Genomic DNA, 24,413 nt, shown 5'->3' on the forward strand with positions numbered 1-24,413 from the left:
AGTTATCATTATGAAAATCAATTATTATACTGTGCTGTATATCTCACCACCCTAACAGGCTAGTAAGGATATAAATATATATATATATATATAGGTATATTTTTACTAATGCTAAATAGCACCAAGTTATTGTGCTATTTTTGAGTTTTCATGACTACATCTTATGATCTTTCTCTTTACTATAAATCAAGTCAAAAAGCATTTATTGAGCACTTATTACATGCCAGACATCGTGCTCAGTGCTAGGGATACAGATAAATGGGAGGAAACTTTGCTACTTTCAAGAAGATAACATGCAAACAACTATGTGCAAACAAGATATTCACAAGTTAAGTTGGAGGTAATCTCAGAAAATACACTAAGAATAAAGATGACTAGGAAATGCCTCTTGCAGAAGGTGAAACTTTAGCTGAGACTTGAAGGAAATCAGGAAATCAGGAGGCAGAGATGAGCAGAGAGCTTTAGGAATGAGGGGCAGCCAGTGAAAATTCCTGGAGTATAATAATAGTAGCATTTATATAGCAGTTTAAGATTTATTAACTCCTTGAAAATGATCCAGCAAGCTCCTTGAGAGCAGAGATTGTTTTTTGCCTTTCTCTGTGTCTACAGGACTTAGTTCATTACCTGGCACGTAATTGGCATAGAAGACAATGATTGCTAATTATCTGACTAGTTTTATAAATATTATCTCATTTGATCCTCACAATAATCCTGAGAGGTAGGTACTTATTATATTCCCATTTTACAGATCAGGAAACTGAGGCAGAAAGTGACAAGGCAACTTCCCCATAGTTCCATAGATAGTAAGCCCTGACTGTAGGTCCAGAACTTTATCCATCATACCATTTAGATGTGCTCCATTTGGCTATTTATGGATGCAAGGTTATTTGGAAAACTGGAAAATTCAAGAAAAATGGATTCTGAAAATATAAAATTTTATTATAAATGCAATCAATGCTCACTAGCCACAAATGAGATAAGTGTTTTGTGTATAGTCCATGATTACTGAGCAGCTGGATCCCAAGCTGCCTGTAATAGAATTAAATAATGTCTAGTTATTGTTAAAACTGCCTTAGTCCTGTCTTCTAATCAGTTGTAGGTTGAGAAAAAAACAAGTAAGGTGTGATGTAAGGCCTGAAAATCTCGGGTGTGAGAAAAGTTCATATTCTTCTTATTGCATGGATTTTATGATATCTGTCTGCACTGCCTAAAGACCTGTTTGGCTTACTTTCCTTGTCTCGAATGTGTTATGAATTGAGTTTGCCAGATAAATGACCCCTCAAAAGAGAGGGTGTTACTGAGCATATAGCAATAGTACAAATACAGCATGTGTGAAAGAAGAAAAACTAGAGGGACTATTTTGTTTTCTGTTAAATTTGCAATTATCTATGCCTCTAATATGTGGGTATTGAAAGTTTAATGAGACTCATGTTTTTTTTTCCCCACATATATACTTTCATTCTATAAAAGAAATGGATTCTGTTGAATGACACAGGAAGCAAATGGAAGAACACATTAACATAGAGAAACATAACCTATGGTTTTGTGGTACATGGACATAATTCAGAGATAAAACTACCTAATACATGTCATTATGGGTAAAGGTATATGCCCATGACATCTCAACATAATGTGTCAAGGAATTTTTCTCATGAGACATTTCTGTCTATAGCCTCTACCCACGTACTAATTGTCATTGAAATTGGTTTAAAGTTACTAAAAATATACCTATTTGAAAATTTGTAGCAATCTGCTCAATTGCAATGAGGATTTGGAATATAATTTAAAATTCTTTAGAATTATACCACATTTGGCCAAAATTAGTCAACTTATTAGCTAACCCTGAAACACAGAATGTCAAACATGAAATGCCAAGAGGATAAGAGCAAACAGAGCAGTAGGAAAGTGTGAGACAAGAACTTGGTTGAGTCACTAAATAGCTTTTTACCTCAGTTTCCTCATCTGTAAAATGACAATGATACTAATACTTATACTACCTACCTTTCAGACTTATTTTGGGAAAATCTTTGTGCAAATTTTAAAGTGATATTAATTTCTATAATAACAATTATCAATAGTCATTAGTATTTAATAAAATTCAAAACTTCAGACCTTAGTAGAAACCTTAGAGATCAGAAAACATCCCACTGAGTCTTTCAAACATAAAAAAAAAGAGTAAGATTATAGATTTTATCAAGGAAAATAGCAAAATTAGCAAAGTCCAAATAATCTCCAGAATGATACAGCAGAAAGATTTCTAAATTCAGAGTCAAAGGACATGAATCCCAGACAGCACTATTGCATACTATTTGTGTGACCTTGAGGCAGTCAATCCCTCTGGGATTCATGTTTCTTATCTCTAAAATGAGGAGTTAAACGAGATGAAATTTGTAGTAGCTTTCTACCTAAAAGTAAATGATCATATAATCAGATTTTATCTCTTCGTTTAGTTGAATTTTTAAATCCTTGATATATGTTTTCTTGTCATCTGCCACTCTTTGAGAACACCATCCTTCTAAGTTTTCAGGGTGTACAAAGATGATTTTAATATTAGCTTAAGAAAAAAATGCACTTAAAGTAAATTTGTTTCGTTAAAACAGTACAAAGCATGCTATAGACAAGCCTTTCTTGTTATTGTTATCTGTTGCTCTGGATTATCCATGCTACTATAATATTTCTTTCCACTAATCTGGATAATCATTAAGTGAACCTGTACAAAAAATAACTTTACACTTTACACTTTTTCTTCTCCTTGGTCATCCCTTTGTAAAATTATCAGATATGTTTTGTCATTCATTTGCTAGTTTTTAATTTATGTTGTTATGATTTTTTTCAGGAAATCTTTGGAAAAAGAGGATTTTGAAAAATTCATTATAGAGCAAGCAAATGCAGCAGGTAATACAATTACCTATAAACTGATATTAAGTGACTGGGAAGTATAATTATTGAATTATCAAATCTTAGTGCTAGAAAGTACCCAAAGGTCATCTAGTTCAAATATTGTAATCATCAAGAGCTAGTATATTCCAATAAAAATAGACTAGATCTATATAAAGCAAGGGTTTCCACACTCTATGTATTGTTAGACCCAAAATATTTTCCCATTTATGTTACTTATCTGCCAGGAACTAGAAAAATAATGTCTAGTTGGCAGAGTCATTGGAACACTTTGATCTGGGAAGATGACCAGGGGCACTTAATTTGCTACTAGTCAATTAAGGTTTGAACAAAGACAATTCTTGCCATTAGGAAGAGGGGAAAAAAGAAGTTTGCTATAGAAGCAAAATTGAGATTTAGAGCAAAATGAAAATAATGTAAAACTATCTATCTCTATATAAATTGATAGGTACATGTAATACATATACATGTGCATATATATATGTGTGTGCATACATGTGCTCTATAGTATGTGTGTGTTCTATATGTGTGAATATATATATGTGTGCATATGTACGCATTCTATATAACCTGTGATTTCACTGGCATAAGGAACTTTTCATGAAGAAATTATCTTTGCCAGTGCAGGTCAGCAAGTACTCTGAAATGTAGTCTTAGTTGCCTAGGACACTAAAAGTCATCTTTATGTATTAACAGTCATAAAATATGGTTGTCTATGGAGATGAGATATGAGATGATATAACTTTCTATAAGCTTTTATAAATATACAAAATTCAAGAATATAAATTATTGGTGGGTTGAATTGACTGTTGCCAGGAGGATCAACCCAAATATTGTAGCAAGAAGTGAAGGCCATTAGAAAAAGGAGAAAAATCTTTTTGAATTGTAACCTTTTTGACAGAACATGTCCTAGTTGAGGGATCTTCACCTCAAAGCCATTGTGCTTGGTGTAGCTTCCTAGGTCATTCTATGCTGCTATTGATCCCAAAGCAATATTAACAAGTGTCTGTGAGTTGGAGCAAAGACTGAGATTTTAGTTATGCAATTAGTTTAGCATATAAACTGAAAATGACATGCAGTTTTGAGCCTTTTACCACTGCTGTAATAAAGGTGCTGAAAAAAAAATCCCATACCATTCCAGGTGTTCCAGGGGATATTATCAAAGAATCTCTAGGTGAAGAACTCTTCAAAATATGCTATGAGGAAGATGAGCATATCCTAGGTGTGGTTGGAGGGACCCTCAAAGATTTCTTGAACAGTTTCAGCACCCTTCTGAAGCAGAGCAGCCATTGCCAGGGAGCCGAAAAGAAGGGCCGACTTGAGGAGGTGTCCATACTCTGCTTGGAGAAAGACCCCAATGTCTTAAATGTTTACTATTTTTTCCCTAAGAAGACGACTACCCTCATTCTTCCAGGCATCATTAAGGCTGCTGCTCATGTACTATATGAAACCGAAGTGGATGTGACCTTGGTGCCTCCCTGCTTCCGTAATGACTGTAATGAGTTTGTGAATCAGCCCTACTTGTTGTACTCTGTTCAGGTGAAAAGCATAAAACCTTCCCTGTCTCCTTGCAAACCTCAGTCTTCTTTGGTGATTCCAACCTCTCTTTTCTGTAAGACCTTTCCTTTTCATTTTATGTTTGACAAAGACATGGCCATTTTACAGTTTGGCAATGGCATTCGGAGGCTGCTGAACAGAAGGGACTTTCAAGGGAAACCTAACTTTGAAGAATATTTTGAAATCCTTTCCCCAAAAATCAACTACTCGTTTAGTGGGATCATGACCATGTTGAACATGCAATTTGTCATAAGAGTGAGAAGAGGGGACAACTCTGTCAAGAAATCTTCAGGGGTAAGGATGTATATATGTGAAGGAAGGAAGAAAGGAAGTAGAGAAGGAAGGAAGGAAAAAGGAAGGAGGGAAGGAAGTAGGAAAGGAAGGAAGGAAAGAAAGAAGGAGGAAGGGAAGGAAAGAAGAAGGGAGGAAGGAGGGAAGGAAGAGAGAAAGAGAGGAGGGAGGGAGGAGGAAAGGCGGAAGAGAGGAGGGAGGGAGGAGGGAGGAAGGGAGGGAGGAAGGAAATGCATTCATATTTGCTCTTTGCCAAACACTGAGATAAATGCTGGGAATTCATACACGAAAATGAGATAGTCCTTGCCCCAAAGGAGCTTACATTTAATATGGTGAGATAATATGTATTAGGAAGTGGTAGCCAAAGAAGGATGTTTAGGTCTGAAAAGTCTCAGAAATAGCAGATTTTTCAACAGGGCAGTCAGTTTACCAGCCCTTTCAAAAAGCAGTGCTAGTATTGATTTGACTTTTATACTCAGAGAAAGAGGTATAGAAGGAGTTTATGTGGGGAGGGGTGTGTTATATGATGTCAGGGATGATGGACTATGTGGATGGATGGCTGGGGTATGAAGTGTGGCCTATGGCCAACTAAATATAAGAGGAAGAAAGAAGCATTTAAGTGACTATGATATGCCAGGCAAGGTAGTAAATGCTTTACAAATCTTACCTTATTTGATCCTAACAGAAATTCTGGAAAGTAGATGTTATTGTTACAGTTGAGGAAACTAAGGCAGACAGAGGTGCAGTGACTTGTCCAGGCTCACAAAACTTTTAACTATTTGAGGCTCGGTTTGAACTCCAGTATTCCTGACTCCAGGTCCCATATTCTATTCACTGCACAACCAATCTGCCTGTAATGGGCTATGTGAGTTTGTGCTTACTCACTCAACAGCAAGAACAAGGAGGGCAGGAATTTTAAAGTTGAGTGATTTAAGTCCCGCAGGGCATGGTCACTGTCTATCCAGTCGTCCAAAGGGTACTTCAGCAAGGGCACCAGATTGCAGCATCAGTAGGTGGCAAGGGCTGGGATGGTAAATGGATGGGATGTGAAGCATGGTCTGATCTAGGGCTATAAAGTATGCATAATGATATTATCTGCGTTGATCATGTAAAATATGAAAAGGAAATATGAACAAGGAAATCTAAAGCATGCACCAGGTCAGTTATTTTGACAAAACCTGTGGGGGAATAATTTGATTTAATTCAATTCATTAATATTTATTAAGTTCCTACTATGTTTCAGAAACTGGTATAGGTGCTGGAAATCCAAAGACCAAAATAAATGAGTCTCTGTCCCCAAGGAGTTTATGTCCTCCTGCCAGCTGTGAAAAATGTTTTTAAGAATTGTTTTTTTTTAATCTCTATAACTTGTCCAAAATCCCAATTAAAAGCTTCTGTTGGAAAATGGATAGAATGCCTATTTAAGTATTTTACAAATTTTGTAGGTATTGACAAAAAGATGAATTAATTTGAAATATTAAGAAGTTAGTATTTGGGGAAAAATCATTTTACAAAAGGCAGAAAAATGGATTTTCCCATCTACACTCATTTGTACAAGTCCCTTATTAATAATAATTGATATTTATATAAGACTTTAAAGTTCACAAAGTATTTTACTTGTATTATCCCCTTTAAGCCACCCAACAACCTTGTAAGACAGGCTTTAATCATTCACACTTTATCAGTAAGGAAGCCAAGTCTCAGAGAAATGAAATGTCTTACCTATGGTCACATACTTAGTCAGTATCAGTGGTGAAATTTGAACCCAGAGATTGTTGACTTCATATCCCACCCTAGATCCATTATGCCAAGCCTGCCTCTAGTCTGTGCCTCTAGAGCACTGAATCAGGTGCTAGAGAAGAAGAAAACAAAGCCAAAAAAGACGTAGTCTTTGCCCTCATTAACAATGACAGGCAACATGTTTGCTTTGAAAATGTCTCTATTACACAGTGTGAAAATCAGCAAAGATGATCGGTGTCCTCACAACAGAAACTTTGGGTGATTTTGTGTGCTGAGGAAGGCATGCTTGTGAAACCAAGCTTGCTTGTATTTCTGTAGGCCTGCATTCAGCTGATAATAAATGTCTGTGCCTTATCACACAAAACTATCTAATGGTTTCTTGCACAATCATGGCTAAGCTCTTTCTTAATAACCTTATAAAAGACTTTTTTTAGAAGGCAGAAGAATTTAGTGCTGCTCTATGTTGTTAAAATGACTGAACCTTCCTGGCGGTTTTTTGTTTTGCTCTTTGGTGAGGCAATAGGGACTAAGTGATTTGCCCAGGGTCACACAGCTAGGAAGCATCAAGAGTCTGAGGCCGCTTTTGAACTCAGGTCCTCCTGACTCCAAGGCCAGAGCTCTATCCACTGTACCACCTAGCTGCCCCGCTGTGGTGGTTCTTAATGCTGTCTAATCCCATTAGTCTATTAATCCACAGACAATGTTTCCTGTCTCTCTTTAGTTCTGTAGATCATTTCTGCACTTCTGTCCTCACATTAACTCTAGATCTAGAAGGACCCTCAAAGGTCCAAACCCCCATCATCTTAGAGATGAGTGACAGAGCCAAAGACAAGACAGTTTTGCACCCTAAAGTTAAAAGTTCATCCCCCACCCTATATTTGTCAATGTCAATTGGCAATGCCTTCATTGAAACACATGCAACTTATCACAAAATGAATAGCTGTAGTCCATGAAGAACAGGTTTTTCTGGCATTAAAAATATCTGCCTACAAAAAGTCATTTTAAAAAAATGTATCTGCATCACTTCATCACTGATTCACCCTTAGTTTGTTGCCCTAATCTGGTGACACTCCCCAAATGTCATCTACAATGTGGTTGTCGGTTCACTGCTGATTACTCTCAACAACTTCTGAATTAGGCAGTGTTGTATGTGTAATAGTGCCACATCTATAGCTAGGGGATGTCATTTCTAGTCTAGGCTCTGCCATTTCCTACCTTTGTGACTTTGGGAAAGTCATATTAAGTCTTTGGATATTAGTTTCCTCATTTAAAAAAAATTCAGGGTTGGTTTTTTTTTCAATATTTATTGTTAACTTACAAATTTCGGCCCATTTATTTTCTCTGCCCTGAACAGAGTTTTTTTGAGGGTGGATATGAGAAGAGCACAACAAGTTGTCCTGTATTTGGTCATGTCTTCTTATAAATAATGTGTAATATAGTATAGTATATGTGTGTAATGTGTAATATAGTAGAGAAGCATAAATAATTGTGTACTAACAGCATTTTAAAAAATACTAAATAGCTCTGATTTTTTTAAATGAGGAAACTGATGCCAAAAGCCTCCATGTGACTTTCCTAAGGTCACAAAGGTAGAAAATGGCAGAGCTAAGATAAGATTTCATGTCCTTTGACTATAGATGCAGTACCCATTAACAGATATCACACTGAGTAAAGATTGATTGCAGTTTAGTTGATGGGTGTTATGATGGCATTAGAAACTAAACTGAAACAACTCCATTTGGTTTTCTGAGAGGAGCAGTGTAACATAGTTGATAGAGTATTAGAATTGGAGTCAAGAAGATGTGGGTGTGAATCCAACGGGTGACACTAGTGATGTGACCATGAACAAGGAACTTCTCTGAGATTATGGAAACTCTGTAAGACTTTGAGTTATAAAGGGGTTGAGGTCTACATTACTGGAGGAAGATCCAATACCAAGAAAAGGTTATTTTATAAGTATATTTAATTCACTTTATTCAAAACCTAAACCAGGGCACCGTGACTTTTATTATGTTATGAACTCCTATGACTGTTTGGTGACATCTGGACCTCTTCTCAGAATAATGTTTTTAAATAAATAAAGTAAAACACATAGGACTACAAAATAAACCAATTAAATTGAAGTACTGTTACTTAATTTTAAAAAGTCATGGGCCCCAGGTTTAAAAACTTGTGATTTAAATAGATGGTTAGAAATGAGCTCATTTCCCAAATGTTAAAGGTGAGTTCATTAATATTTAGCAAAAATCCTAAAAATAATGAATATAAACATTGTAATATTGCTTTTTTAAAAAATTAAGTACCTTATAGTACATCACATCTGCTTATCATAGATAATCTAGAGACAAATGTTATTCAGATTTCCAGGCAAATTTCATATGCATCTTTTCCTCTTTTCCATCTTTTTTTATTTTGATATTTATTTTCCCCAATTACATGTAAAAATAATTTTAACTTTTTTTTTAAATTTTGAACTCCAAATTTCCTCCCTACCTCTCCTCCTCATCACTCCCATTGAGAAGATAAGGAATTTTATATAGGTTATATATGTGTACTCATGTAAAACATATTTCCATCTCATATGCATTATTAAAAAGCAACAACAAAAAAAATAAAAGGGAAATATGACCAAAATGAAGGGAAAAATATCATACAACCTGAAGAGAAAATGTAAGAATAGAATTATTGTTGATATAGATACCATAGCAGAAGTATCTTAAATCCAAAACTCTCAGGTTGCTTGCCCATTTAAAAGCTTAATGTGGCATTCATGGCCTGTGTTTAACAATTTTTTATGATTCATTCAATAATCTTTTGTAAAATTTCTACCATATGGTGTGTCTATTAGGCACTGGGGAAGACAGAAAAGTTTCTTCCTTCAAGGAGCTTACCCTCAAATATGATGCTTATATGCATTCCTATTTACACAGTAACAGAATCTCAGAGTTGGAAGGTACCTCAGATGCTGTGTAGTCCAACTCAAAGCAAAAAAAAAATAATCCCTTCTACAACATACCTGATGAGTGGTCATCCAGCTCCTGCTTGAAGACCTCCAGTAAGGGGCACCCACCACCTCCCAAAGTAGTCTATGCTACTTTGGAATAGCTCTATTTGGTAAGAATTTTTTTAATCTCAAGCCCAAATTTGCCTCTTTGAAGCTTATTATTACTCTTGATTTCACTGTGGGGGCCCAAACAGAGCAAGTCTAATACCTTTTTACAAATACTTGAAGACAGCCATTATGTCACCCTTGAGTCTTTGTTTCATCAGGCTAAATTAATTTTAAGATTCATTTGAAAGTAAAATATAAACCCCCTTATTCCCCTCAACTACCAGAAAATAGACAAACAGCTTTATAAGTAAACATAACAGAAATAATCATTCCTCGTTGTCATAGTCTTGGGTTCTCTGATTATTACTCAAGAAAAGCAGACAAAACAGATAACTCATGACTGAGTTGTTCCTGTGCTGTGACTCTCTCTTTCTGTACAGTAGCATGCTAATAATTGATCAGGTTTGGTCTTTTCAACATTCTTGTTATAAATGTATTCAGTTCAAATTTTGAAATTCTCACTTGCAGTTTTTTGGCCCAATGACACCCTACAGCATGAATGTGATTTGAATGGAGCCATGGAACTTGTCAGTAGAATGAGGCACCTACAAGCGAAAGGATAAAAAACAGAGTCAATATTTCCTTTTATATCAGCTCTTTAGTGTTAACTTGGGAAGACATTGGTATAGATCCGCAGGGTTGAAAAGAACTATTCACTGACCTCATGTAAAAGGGACTTTGCAACAAAGAATCAGGCATTCTTTCTACTATAGCCACTGTAAAGTGATTCAAAGTCCCAAGTCTTTCAAGACTTATTAGGATACTAGGTGCCCAGATAATAGGGACAAACGCCTGTTCATATTAGGCTCTCAAAAGATATTTGTTGAATTGAATTGGGATTACTGGGCAGTTAAAATTTAGCTTTGCTTCTCTTACAATCCCTCCTGCTCCTCCCCTTGTCTTCAATACAAGGTGCTCTCTGTGTTTTCAGGGGAATATGCTCTTGATATTCATTAGAATATATGTGTCCTTTCATATTGTGCCCATAGTAAAGACTCCCAAAGTCTCTTAAAATGAAGCTTGGAGAGAACTGAAAGTTTTAAGTTTAGGCAAGGCTAACTATAAAGAATTAACTTTTACACTGGGGAAAAGCTTCTACATCTGTAATGAAGCCAGCATGTCACAATGGTCATGATAAACAGTGAAAAGGATTCTTTGTTCTGTCTCCATTTCTCTCTGTTTTCTGAGAAGGATTCAGAATAGATTAAACATCAGGATGAGCAAGGAAGCTTCAGTTGGATTAGTCAGTTATTAAAGAAGAAAAGATTAGATTTTGTTGCCTGCAGAAGCTGATTCTAGGGGTGGGTTCATTAAAGAGTGAATCATATTTCTGTGATCCAGAGAGACAAAATAGCCGAAAAAAATCTCACTCATAGGTATTTTCATTTATTATGTTTAAACAGAAATTGATGGAAACTGGTTCCTCAATGAGGGAGGAGAGCAGAAGAAGGAAGGAGAAAGCTGAAACTTCAGGGCACTATACCAAATTTATTTTCTTTCTGGGCTGGGGACTGAACCTATGATGTCATTAGTTTTGGGAATGCTTTCTGCCCATTCATACCAGAACATCATTGTAACTTCCAGTCTTAGAGTGCTACCCAGGGATTGAGACATTAAGTATTGCTCAGGGTGATATACACTTGAATCCAGTTATTTCTCATTTTAATGCTTGTTTTCTATTGTCTACCTTGCTTCCATTTTTATAGAGAGAATAATACTATGATAGTATTAATAATAATACTATTAGGCAGCCTGATCTAATGGACAGAGGATCCTCAGGACCAGGAGGACCTGTGTTGGGGTGCCACCTCTCACACAGACTGTGTGATCCTATACAGATCACTTAACCTCTCTGTGCCTTGGTGAAATCAAAGATTAGAAGTTCCTAAATAGTTACTGATTAGCATTGATAGAGAAAGTTTGTGGGGATTTTTTTCTTTAATTACTGATCGTTCTTTATAAGAATTGTCTCCAAGATCAGGGATAGATTCCTGAGGGTAAGCACCCAGATTGATTCCAAGGGGTGTGTGGTTAGCCAATCAGAAGGTGGAAAGATGGATTCCCCAGATAACTAATCATGGCCTTGTTTCCAACACAACTACTTTTTTTTAAATTTTTTTTTATTTAGGCAATTGCGGTTAAGTGACTTGCCCAGGGTCACACAGCTAGCAACACATCTACTTTTTAATCAATATGGCACCATACTGTCCCACTTCCCTCCCCCCTCCAAGCAATGTATAAGATCTCAACTTTCCTCTTTCAAGCTAGATGTTGGGCTGTAATGATGAGAATACCAGCAGCCACAGCTATGTCATTGAAGCACCCACCATTGCCACCACCAATCTCCAAATCAGCATACCCTCTAAGAAAATTCTTTTTTTTTCTTCTGATGTGATCACAGAACTTGAAGACTATCCAATCCACTACTCTATACCAATCAAATAAGGTAGATAGGTGTCTGGAGCATGGGGTCCGGAGTTGGGAAGACCTGAGTTCAAATACAGCCTCAGACTTACTAGCTATATGACCCTAGGCAAGTCACTTAACCTCTGTTTGCTTCAGTTTTTTCATCTGGCAAATGGAGGTAATAATAACACCTCCTATGTTGTTGTGTGGATCAAATAAGATAATAATTGTGATGTGTTTAGCACAGTGCCTGGTATATAGTAGGTGCTATAAAAATGCTAACTATTGTTAAATCACACATCCAGTAAAAAAAAAATGTTGGTTTCAGAATGATAAATTGGAGGAGAAATAATCATCTGAGGGGTGGGGGGAAGTGGAACTCACATTCATAAAGACCACAGATCTTAGAAGAGTTGAAAGACAGAAGACGATGTCATTTAATATAGTGCAGTCTTGTTCCAAGTATCAACAAAACGTGAGCTCATGCCAAGAAAGCATAATCCTGATACTTAGGAAAGGGGTCCTCAATCAGAATTTATTGCAATGCTCCCAACTTCAATGGTGAATCCTAAGAGATTCTAGTGCTACTTTCTGGGCATCACCTTTGTTTTCTCTTCAAATAGCTTCATCCATTTCAGAGGCCACAGTGACCTAATGGTAGAGCTAAGTTTATTGCTATTCATTTTCACATGGAAAAAGAAAAGAAAACTCAATTAAAGGACAAAAGAACTATCCTATCATCTTTAGTTATTGTTTATTCTCTAGTTTGAAAACAAATTTAGAAGGAAACTGAACTCTGAACAATTATAATAATAGCCATTTTTGGTCATGGATAACAAATAATGACATATCTGCCACATTAGGCAAATAACTTCACTGCCCAGGGTCTTGGTTTCTTCATCTGTAAAAAAAAAAAAATGAGAGGTTGGGTTGGACTAAATGGCCTTTGAGGTCTCATCTTACTTTAGATCTATGATTTTATCAGCAGAGAAATGACAGTTTGGTGGTAATGTGGGCGAGAGGAGGGAAGAATGTTGCAGCTGGTCATTTTATGAATTGTTTTTGTTGAACTGCTTTTTATCTTAATTTTAAGAAAAAGTTCAGCTCTGACATGGTGGCTGTATGTATGTTTGTGGGGAGGTACAGTGTCAGTAATGCCTATGATATGAAACTAACAGAACACTGGCTGTTTCATATAAAAGGAGGAAAAAATAAAATGAAGGTTGATGGGGCCCTCTCCTTTGCTTCCCAGGTCATGGATCTGAAAGGTCAAATGATCTACATCATTGAATCTAGCGCCATCTTGTTCTTGGGGTCACCCTGTGTGGATCGGTTAGAGGATTTTACAGGCCGTGGGCTCTACCTCTCAGATATTCCAATTCATAATGCCCTGAGGGATGTGGTCCTGATAGGCGAACAAGCTAGAGCCCAAGATGGGTTGAAGAAGAGATTAGGAAAACTCAAAGCCACCCTGGAGCAAGCACATCAAGCCCTAGAGGAGGAGAAGAAGAAGACAGTCGATCTCTTGTGTTCCATCTTTCCAGGCGAGGTTGCTCAGCAGCTGTGGCAGGGACAGGCTGTACAAGCCAAGAAATTCACTCATGTCACCATGCTTTTCTCTGACATTGTCGGATTCACAGCCATATGTTCCCAGTGTTCGCCAATGCAGGTCATTACCATGCTCAATGAACTCTATACTCGCTTTGACTACCAGTGTGGAGAGCTGGATGTCTATAAGGTAGGAGTGGGGAGTTTGGAAGGAAACTCTAGGGGCAGCAGGTGTTTCTTTGGGACACGGAAGTACCTAAAAAAAAAAAGATTTTGCTGTCCACCTGAATTAGATTCATTTGTCTTAATCATGAAATGAAAATCACCTAGGGAGCTGTGCAATGAACAAACTGGAAGCAGGCACCCCCAAGTGATCAGCGTGGATGTTCACTGTGCCAGAAATAGTACTGCTTTACAAAAAGAAAAGGAAAAAAAAGAAATCAGAGAAGGAGGACATTGTTCTGTTTAAAGGACTGCCATACTTCTGTACCAGAATGTAAATAAAGGCATGGCATCCTAAGAGGAAGAGGGCAGTTGGGGTGGGGTAGAGGTGGGTTTGGCTGGAGATTGAATAAAACCCTGGTTCCCAGTAAGCATCACTTTAGTAGATGCAGATATGACAGTTATCATCTTTTGTCCTACTTTTAATGGGTTAGTCATTCCCTTCTGTGGACCCAACAGAGCAAGGTCTAGGCTTCAGAAACAGGACTTCTTGTTTCCAATAATAAGAAACCGATACACACACACACATACACACACACATGTATGTATGTATGTATGCATGTATGTGTAAGTATATGTATATATGTAAGTACGTGTATGTATATATATATGGTTATTTTTTTAAAAGTTGTAACAATGTACAGTGCTTTAGTCTGTGACTTTCATTTGTTCTGAGACTTATGTGTCTAAACCCCCATATACTCTGCTAAATGTTTGCAACTCACTGAGACACTCAGGAAGATAAAGTGCTCTGAGATTTCTATATGGTCTGAAAAGAAATATATAGAGTTAAATAACTTATTCTTGTGGATAATGGAATAGAGGCAGCAGGTATTTTGTGAATTCAAATCTGGCCTCAGACACTTACTAACTCTTTTACCCTGGGCAAATCATATAACCTTGTTTGCCTCAGTTCCTTAATCTGTATAATGAGGTGGAGAAGGAAATGGAAAACCAATCCAGTATCTTTGCCAAGAAAACCCCAAATGGGTCATGAAGAGTCAGACATGACCATGAAGAGTCAGACATGACTAACAACTACAAAATAACAACAGATCCCTTCTAGCCCCAGATTTATAATGTCATAATCCTTTAAGGCAAGACATTTTATGGTAATATGTTTTGCATGATTGAACATGTATAAACTGTATCAAATTGCTTACTGTCTCAGGGAAGGGGGGAGGTGAGGGAAGGAGAGAGAAAATTTGGAACTCAATTTTTTTTTTTAATGAAAGGTGAAATTGTCTTTATGGGTAACCAGGGAAAATGAAATGTTATTCAAGTGAAGACATAAATATCTCAAGGCTATTCATTAGTTTTCAATGCAGTTGGCTGATTCACACTTTAGTTCTAAAGAGTAAATAAAAGAAAACAAAGTCACAGGTAATGTGTTTAGGTTTAAGCATGCAAAAGAAAAAACAATCTAGTGCCCTGTCCTTTTCTTTGAACTTTAAATACAAATTGGTACAAATGGAAAAAACAGACTCTGGGGTCCATGACCTAGGTCCAGACTCTGCCTCTGACACAAGCAGTATGACCTTGGGCTAGTCACTATGAAAAAATAAAATAAGGGAAGGTTGGAGTAAATGAGCTTTGAGATCTCTTCCAGATCTATAATCAGAAGTCCTATGATCCTGTAGTCCTATATACAGTACATATATTTGAATTGTTGAGAGACCGTGGCATTCATTAGTGGATTTCTATGAGCCTTGTAATCAGAAAAACTGAATCTGAGCTCTAACCCCTAGTTTCTGTGTGACCCTGGCCAAGTCACTTACCTTATTTCAGTGCCCCTAGCAACTCTATAATGTTTTAAATCACAGTCCAGGTATTCATTTGTATAGATTGAAGGAATTCTCATTCCTGTGAAATCATGTCTGCAATTTGAATCGCTATCCATTGTCAAACTATAGATGGTGTTTTTCAGATGTTGGCATTAAAATCAATCAATCAGTAAATAGTTCCACAGTTTACACATTCCTCTACCTCAACTCTCTCTCCTGAAAAGGTTCTCCTCTGTCGTGAATTACCTTATCGCCAGTGCCCTTTTGCTCTCTTCATGGCATTGTGGACTAGAGACTCCTCCATTTTTCTTACTTCTTTATTTTCCTTTTGCATCTAGCTCTAGTACCTGCTCCACTCTGCCCCTCACATTCCTTCTGTCTTGTAAGATTATGCACAGAATAGTGTGCTGTGTTCTGAGGGGGATACAAAATTAAGATAAAACAACATCCCCATCCTTATGGAGTTCATAGTCAAATACAAAGGACCACAGATGTGTATCTAGTCTACACATATCTGTAGCTTCTCCACCCAGTCCTACCAACATCTTAGATTCATATAGCATCCCTGAGTGTGCAACACTTGAAAATAGCTTCAGATAGGGGCAGCTAGGTGGCGCAGTGGATAGAGCACCAGCCCTGGAGTCAGGAGGACCTGAGTTCAAATGTAGCCTCAGACTTGACACTTGCTGTGTGACCCTGGGCAAGTCACTTACCCCCATTGCCTAGCAAAAAAAAACAAAACAAAACAAATATGATAGAGGCAGCTAGGTGGCGCAGTGGATAGAGCACCAGCCCTGAAGTTTGGAAGACCTGAGTTCAAATCCGGCCTCAGACCAAACACTTGACACTTACTAGCTATGTGACCCTAGGCAAGTCCCTTAATCCCAATTGCCTTAAAAAAAATGAAAAAGAAAAAATAGCTTCAGATTGTTTTGTTTATTTTATCCAAACTCATTTTACAGAAGGAGAAATGAAGTGTAAAAATATTGAGTGACTTGCCATTGGTCATATTATACACAGACTTCTCAAGTTCATTTTACTCAGTATTGCTCCTCTTTTATAAGAATAGTCTTGCTCTAGCATAATAAGCTTACCTTCTACTGGTCATGATTTCTCCTAAAAGAATTATTTTACTGTTACTGGTTCATGATCCCTCTCTATCTACCTATTAGCTCTGTGACTTAGGTGAACTCAAGGCATTGGAGAAGAATTTATTGTACCATATTTTCTGCATCTGAAAATGAACTTGGATTTCATGGTTTCTCAGATCCTTTGTAAAGCAAAAATCACATGATCCAAGATCTTATACATCTATAATCATATAACACCATTTTCAGGAGTATTTCATATGGTTGGGGTCATCATAGGACATGGATCGTTGTATTCCTCCTATCTGATTTTAAATGTATGTTGTCTTCTGTTGCATTTGCCTTAACTTTTATTTATTCTAAGAAACTAATTTGTATACTTAGGTGGAGACAATCGGAGATGCATACTGTGTAGCTGGAGGCTTACACAAAGAAAGTGAAACACATGCTGTGCAAATTGCCCTCATGGCCTTGAAGATGATGGAGCTGTCAGATGAAGTGATGTCTCCACATGGAGAACCTATCAAGGTCAGGTGGATGTGTCTGATGTCTGTGGGATATATTTAATTCCTGTCGGGGATTGAGGGGAAAATGCTTATTAAAGGCTATCCAAAAAAATGATATCTGAGGCAGACATAAAAAGAATTCATTGGGCAAGCTGAATCCAAGACTTAGGTTTGACTGGAGATGACTGAATTCTCAGTAAGCCACAGTTTAGTAGATGCAGATATGATAGTTATCATTTTTTGTGCTACTTTTAATAGGTAGTCATTCCCTTCTGTGAACCCAAAAGAGCATGATTTGACTTCAGAAATAGGACTTCTTGTTTGCAATAATAAAAAATTCCCTATACTTTGCCAATACCATATAAACCAGAAAAGATATATGGTTGTTAAAAAAAAAACCAGTTGTAACAATGTACAGTAATTTAGTCTGTGACTTTCATTTCTAATGACTCATGTATCTAAACCTCCATATACTCTGCTAAATATTTACTACTCAATGAGTAATTTTAGTAACGATAAGAATATTTTGGAGTCATTTTAACAACTGATTACTAAAATAAAAATATTTTTGAGTGTAAAGATTACTTAAAGAACTCAGAAGGAATAGTTGGATCATATCACATGAAAGTTACTAAATTAGACACAAGTAAACTGGAGAATTTATAAGTTGCTTGTGGCTAACAGCAACCAAGGATCAAAAATAAGTAAATATAGGTTATGGACCAAACAAAATTGAGTTTAGGGGGAAAAGAAGACTATAAGAAGAGTATTCCTTTTTCTTGTGGCCCTGTGTATTTTTTTTCCTCCTAAACTTCCACAATACTTATTCTCATTCATTTACCCACAAACATAGGGAGGAAGTCTTGAATAAGAATAGATAGAAGAGAAGAGAAAAAAGAAGTGAGAAGTTTTCAAATGAAGGACAGTAGGTAGAGGTTAAATCAGGGAATACAGTTGTAGAACTAGTTTTCCCAGTCCCACATGAATCATGAGATTAGCCTCTTCAAGGCTAAACAGAACAGAAGCTGGATTCTTAGGTGAATTGCTGCTGCTGCTGCTGCTGCTGCTGCTACCATGCTATATGTAGACTTCTTTTCCAAGTATATGTGTCCCTCTGAAGCTCAGTTAAGTCCTCCTTTTTCTTCCAACATTGTTCCTCTCCATAGGTCTCCATTATACTCACATCCTGCTCAAGTGTATAACTGTGTGGTTTCTTTCTTTCTTTGTTTTTGCTAAAATGTGAATGAACTCAGAGTGTAATCTGTATAGATTTGAGCTAAGTTACAAGTATATAAACTTGTGTTTCTCACAGAAATTGGCACAGTTTTAAAGCATTAAGCAATCTTTTCTAGGTACTGCCAGTTTTTACCATCCAATTTTTCTCATTGACCCTATTTGAACCTTCAGTCCCAGCCTGAATAATCTCTCAGCACTTATGGTGAATTAAAGTCATTTTTTTTCTCTCTTGGTTCTTTCTTTGCCTCAGGTCAAAACGACTCTCTGTATAGCCACCTAAACCATTGACTCGACTGATGTCCTTTGGGTTCTGTCAACAGATTATTCTCAATTTGTTTCCTTGGATTTGAGTTTCCCATCTCAATGAGCACTTACTGAAGGTCTCCTCAGTTCACTCTCCCAGGTTATTCCAGCTCAAATGAAATGGCATTTGTAAAGCACTTAGCACAGTGCCTGGCACATAATGGTGCTTAAAAAATGCTTATGCCCTTTTCCTGGATTTCTCTTCTATTCGGGTCCCTTCTCTGTAAAGCTGAAGGAGCTGGACCAGATGATTTTGGAGGTCACTTCCAGCTCTGAATGCTGGGATCTTGAGGCTATGGTCTCTTTGTCTCAGGCCATTTCTATTGCGATTGGGCCTTTTTTTTCTCTCTTCACATGCTTGACTATGAAGACAGAAAAACTAGTTTTCAACTTCTACTTCCAAGCTCTTTTCCTAAGGAAGAGAGGATGGATATGTTTAGGAAATGATGACTAGGAAAATCTCCAAATTGTATTTGCGTGACTGATCTATCCAATATTATTACTTTGCTTTTTAAACTTTCAGCTGTGACTTAGAAGAGGGTCATGATAAGTTGACAGATCCTTGGAGTCTTCTATATGTATCTGTTATGCATATTTCAAATGGCATACCATCCAAAAGGAAAAAAAAACCTTTCAAGATAGACACTGCTATACGCTGTATTTTGGGATTTTTTTCTACTTGTAACTATAAATGAGTCATAGATGTAGAAAAGTACTTAGAGATCATCTTAGTCAAGGATTTTTAACCTTTTTTTGTGTTGCTGATCCCTTTGGCAGTCTGGTGATGACTATGCAATCTCTCTTAGAATAAAGTTTTTAAATGCATTAAAGGAAACAGTTACAAAGGAAAGCAATCATATTTAAATATAATTATTAAAATATTAGCAAAACAAATTTCAACATGTTCATATATGCAGTGGAGGTCTAGTAACAATATTGTTGATGTAGAGATGGGCATGAACATTTCCAGATATCTGCAATAATAGCAGTTTGATACAAAAGTATCCATAATTTCTATCGATGAAAAAGTCACAAGTAATGCCAATACGTGGGTGAATTGTTGCCTACATTGATAAAGGAAATGCTAAGTTTTAGTTAGAGCTTAGTGGGAAAAAAAGGATGCATTTTTTTTCCTATTCAAGTTCATAGACCTCCTGAAATCTATCCATGGGCCCTTTGAAGGGTCCATGCAGCCCAGGTTAAGAATCCCTGATCTAGTCTACATTCTCCTCTTACAAGTAATAAAGAGGAGGCATAAAGGATTTAAGTGACTCACCCAAGGTCAAATAGTTAGTGTGGCAAAGCTAAAACTAGAACTGAAATTACCTGACTTTTAATCTAGGGACCTTTCTCCTATAACAGGATAAATGATTGATTAGAAAAGTATTTTGCAAAAATCTTGATTTTACTGTGATGAAGAGAAATATTATTTGTGATCTTCCAATATCCTTGTATAATCATTAGCAGAATTAAATAGCAGTTATTTCCTGGCCTGGAATTTTCATCTGAGTTATTGAAAACTTGAACTTTGTTTAAAGTATATGCTGATGACAAAACAGTACAAAAATGTCTGCTAAATATGGACAGTGATAAGGAGCAGGAAGTTTGTATCACAGTGGTAATACTGGAACTTTAAATTGCCTTGTTTAAACCTAAATAAGCTGTTATAACCATGTCCTGGGGCCATTAGGTGGCACAATGGATAGATTACTGGACCTGGAGTCAGGAAGACTCATCTTCATGAGTTCAAATCTGGCCTCAGACACTGTATAGTCCTGGGCAAGTCACTTAACTCTGCTTGCCTCAATTTCTTCATCTGTAAAATGAACTGGAGAAGAAAATGGCAAACCACTCCAATATCTTTGCCAAGAAAACCCCCAATGGGGTCACAAAGAGTCCCACATGACTGAAATGACTAGATAACAAAAGTGATGTCCTTCCGTCATTGCCATTGGTGTAACCCCTAATTTCTATGTGTTGCTGACTCCTGACCCGTACGCTTCTAGTCTCCCTGCTTTAGTGTTGGGCTGTTCAAGTAGCTTGTCGTAAAAGCAGAGAGAAGAAAGGTTTAGAGGTTTCTAGTCTAAGATACTCTAAATGCCACATTTTCTTGCTTTAAGACTTGGAAATGCAACCTGATGCAATGAAATAGACTCAGACCCAGAAAACTTGTGTTTGAATTCTGGCTCCAGCAGTGATAAAGCGTGTGTTTGGAAGCAAGTGATTTAACATTTCTGAGCCACAATGTCCTTGGCTATAAAATGATGATAATAATATGGGTTGTGAAACAGTGCGGTATGGTGGAGAGATCACCGGACTTCAAATCAGGAAGATCTAGGTGCATGACCTGCCTCTAACACTTACATGCCCTGTGACCATGGGGAAGTCATTTCATCTTTTGAAGTCCTAATTTCCTCATTTGATAAATGAAGGTGTCAGATGAGATGGCTTCTAAGGACCAGCAGGCTCAAAATCTGTGGTTTCACTGCCTAACATTGTTGTGAGGGAAGCACTTTATTAAATATAAAGTTCTATGTAAATATAAATTATTTTGTGTTTATTTTGCCTTTTCTATAAACTTTTATGTTTAGCTGTTATAGGACTCTTTAACTTGACCTGACTACATCCACAGAGGTTTTTGTTATGGCAGTGATAAGGTTTGGATATGAATTGGAAAATTTTTCTAGCCATGAATAAAGGGACATGACTGTGGTGTTCATAGATATTGACTGAATGATTAATGGAAGGAAGGAAGGGAGGGAGGGAAGGAGGAAGAAAAAGAGAGAGGGAGAGAAGAAAAAGAAGAAGAGAAGGAAGAAAGAGGAAAAGGGAAAAAAGAGACAGGAGGGAAAGAGAAAGGAAGGAAGGAAAAATCATTTATCAATAGTTTTCTATGTGCTAGGCATTGTGCTAAACATAGGGATAGAAATATTTTTAAAAGAGAAATAGTCCCTAAATTCAAGAAAATTATATTATAATAGGGAAAGACAACATATATAGGATAGTGGTAACCAGGGAAGGGTGTTTTCTTTTGGCAAATGTGGAGAATAGGACAGGTAGGAAAGAAAAAGCAAGCTGTTTGTTTCAGGCAGATGGTAAAATGGCTTGGGTGGGTTGATGGCTGGACAAGAAGTAAAGTGGAACCAAAGACTTATGTTTAGGACCAGCTAGTTGATAATTGAAGCCTCAGTGGGTTAGTTTGCTCCAAAGATGAAAGGATTAATTTTCTGAGAAAGTGGGATTTAGATTCTGAAAGAGCTAGTGAATAGATCCTTCAGAGTAGAGAGTACTGGTCCATTTGGAGAGAAGCCTGTTGGCAGATGCAGGTAGATAATGTGACGGCCTAGCTAGGTGACTGGATAGGATACAAAACATGGGAGGGTGAAAAAACCAGGGCCACAATTCTAGTATACTTGGAGGTTTAAAAATCGCTTTCCCAGCAACCAAGCAAATTGTGATGTACAAATATTGTTATCCCTATTTCACAGGGAAGACACTGGAGCCTGGAAACTTGTTAATGGTCATATAGCTAATAAATGTTAGTGTCTCCTGATTCCAAGTGAAGTTGTCTTTCTAGGGCAACACACTTTTAATTTTGTATAAAGGTCAGTGGGAGCTAGATGGAAAGTAATAATTATAGCTAACATTTATATACCACTTTAAGGTTTGCAAAGCACTTTACAGATTGTGATTCTCCCTACAACCCTATGAAGTAGATGTTATTATTATCCACCTTTTAAAAATCAAGAAAATGAGAAACAGAGTTTAAGCAACACAACTTATTAAGAAAAGGGTTATGATCACAGTAGTTGATAAGAAAGATGTTGGTGGTGGTGGCACATAAGTATCCAGTCAGAAACAGTAGAATGATGCAAAATATTTTTCAATGACAGGAGTGAGATCTTTTCAATTCATTTAATTCAACAAACGTGTATTAGAAGGGCCAACTATGTGCTAGACACATGATAGGTGCTGGTGACACAAAATTACCCCTGAAGTGCCTTCCATTCTACTGGAATGATAAACATATACACATATAGGTAAAAATAAATCATATACAAAATGAACTAGAGAGATTATCCTAACATCTTTCTGTGCTGGGATAGAGCATCAAAAAAGGCCTGTTGTAGGAGCTAAGATCTGAGCTATACTTTGAAGGAATTCATCTTGCCATTTTCTTTCAGATGCGTATTGGCTTGCATTCTGGATCTGTCTTTGCTGGCGTTGTTGGAGTTAAAATGCCCCGTTACTGTCTCTTTGGAAATAATGTCACTCTGGCAAACAAATTTGAGTCCTGCAGCGTTCCACGGAAAATCAATGTCAGTCCAACAACTTACAGGTACTAATTGTGTTAGACAACTAAAATCTGTTTCTTTTATTTTGTGTGAATCTATTGTTCATTTTTTTATTAAATGTGCTTTTACTTTCTTAAGTAGCAAGGTAATCAACCGCTTTCATTTTCATCATTTTATATTTATTTATTTGTTTTAATCTCAATTGCATTCTGTCCCTTTGAATTACCTATTACCTGTTCCTTGGCATATTTGCTCCCAAGTTGCATTTTTTTTTTACATATAACATGGCCTATGGAATTCTTGAAAACTTTTTATTCATTTACTTGAAAAGCTTAGTCTTCTTAGGGGAAAGCTTTTTGGGGGGAAGTGGGGAGACACATAACTGGCTATCCATTATTTTGTGAAGTTGACAGACTGCTATGGGCAGATCCTAGTAGAGAGATCACATGTAATTGAGAAGGAGCAGAGCAAAGGCAGATACTCTGGAAACCCCTCACAGGCAACCAGAGAATCACTAAATTCTGCCATCTTAACAGCATGCCAACAAATTATTCTTATTTAAATAAAAAAAATAATAATCAAAATCCAGAAAAGAGGCTGCCTTGTAGCATAGGTTAAATTGCATGGGGAAAAAAATCTTGATGATAAAAATCCTTATACAACAAAAAGTTTCCAACTCTAGCTTGTAGTTTTTTGGTTTCAGTCATGTGACATTCTCTAAACGCTCTATCGGCTCCTGTGCCTTTTTGTGGCACGAAGGTGATTCTGGGATCTTAAAAACAAAGGGAGTGATCAGAAGCCTCATTCCAGAAAGATGAGTATTGTCTTGGAATGGACAAAAGTTGCTTTTTGAGGACCTTTCCCTCTAAATACAGAGAGCCTCATCACTAGTAGGTAAACCTAGATTCTTTGAATAATGTAATCATAGACATAATTTTATTCACGTGGAGAATATAATAGAAAATATGCTTGCCAAAGGGGGTTACCCCTATAACAGAGGATGTCGAGCACAAAACCCAAATGGAAGGATTATTCCTCATGAATAAAGTCTTCCAGATGCTACTATTTGTGAGTAACATTGTGATGGTTGCAATATGACTTAGAACAATTTAGAGCCTCCAAAATGTTATCCATAGTTATTCAAAAGAGTGTATCTACATATTACTCAAAAAAATAAAGTAGTAGATGAAGTTATGTTGTATTCTTTTTGTCATTGCTCAGCAGTTTGATTTTCATTTTCTCATCAACAATATTAACTTTTGATCAATTTATTCCAGTGCATTCAGTACTGCCATATATTTGAAAGCATTTTTATAGTCTGTACACAGCACATGAAGATACAATATTCTCAATGCTGTCCTTGAAGTTTCCAGAATGCATATATGCAATGCGTAGTTGAAATACTAGACTGCAAACATGTTCTTATA

General features: G+C 36.8%; 1 protein-coding gene across 3 annotated transcripts in view; it reads left to right on the forward strand.

Annotated features, from left to right (window-relative positions):
* Positions 1-24,413, forward strand: part of GUCY1A1 (guanylate cyclase 1 soluble subunit alpha 1) — an 83,411-nt gene that overhangs the window by 46,642 nt on the left and 12,356 nt on the right. For all 3 annotated transcript variants that reach the window (XM_027867016.1, XM_027867014.1, XM_027867015.1), the window contains exons 4-8: positions 2,837-2,895; positions 4,040-4,749; positions 13,257-13,742; positions 17,031-17,174; positions 22,876-23,030. In XM_027867016.1, coding sequence (XP_027722817.1) covers positions 2,837-2,895; positions 4,040-4,749; positions 13,257-13,742; positions 17,031-17,174; positions 22,876-23,030 — 1,554 coding nt within the window. The remainder of the gene's footprint in view (positions 1-2,836; positions 2,896-4,039; positions 4,750-13,256; positions 13,743-17,030; positions 17,175-22,875; positions 23,031-24,413) is intronic.

The sequence above is a fragment of the Vombatus ursinus genome, unplaced genomic scaffold (assembly GCF_900497805.2).
Source record: "Vombatus ursinus unplaced genomic scaffold, bare-nosed wombat genome assembly UNPS02014784.1, whole genome shotgun sequence".
Lineage (NCBI taxonomy): Eukaryota > Metazoa > Chordata > Mammalia > Diprotodontia > Vombatidae > Vombatus > Vombatus ursinus.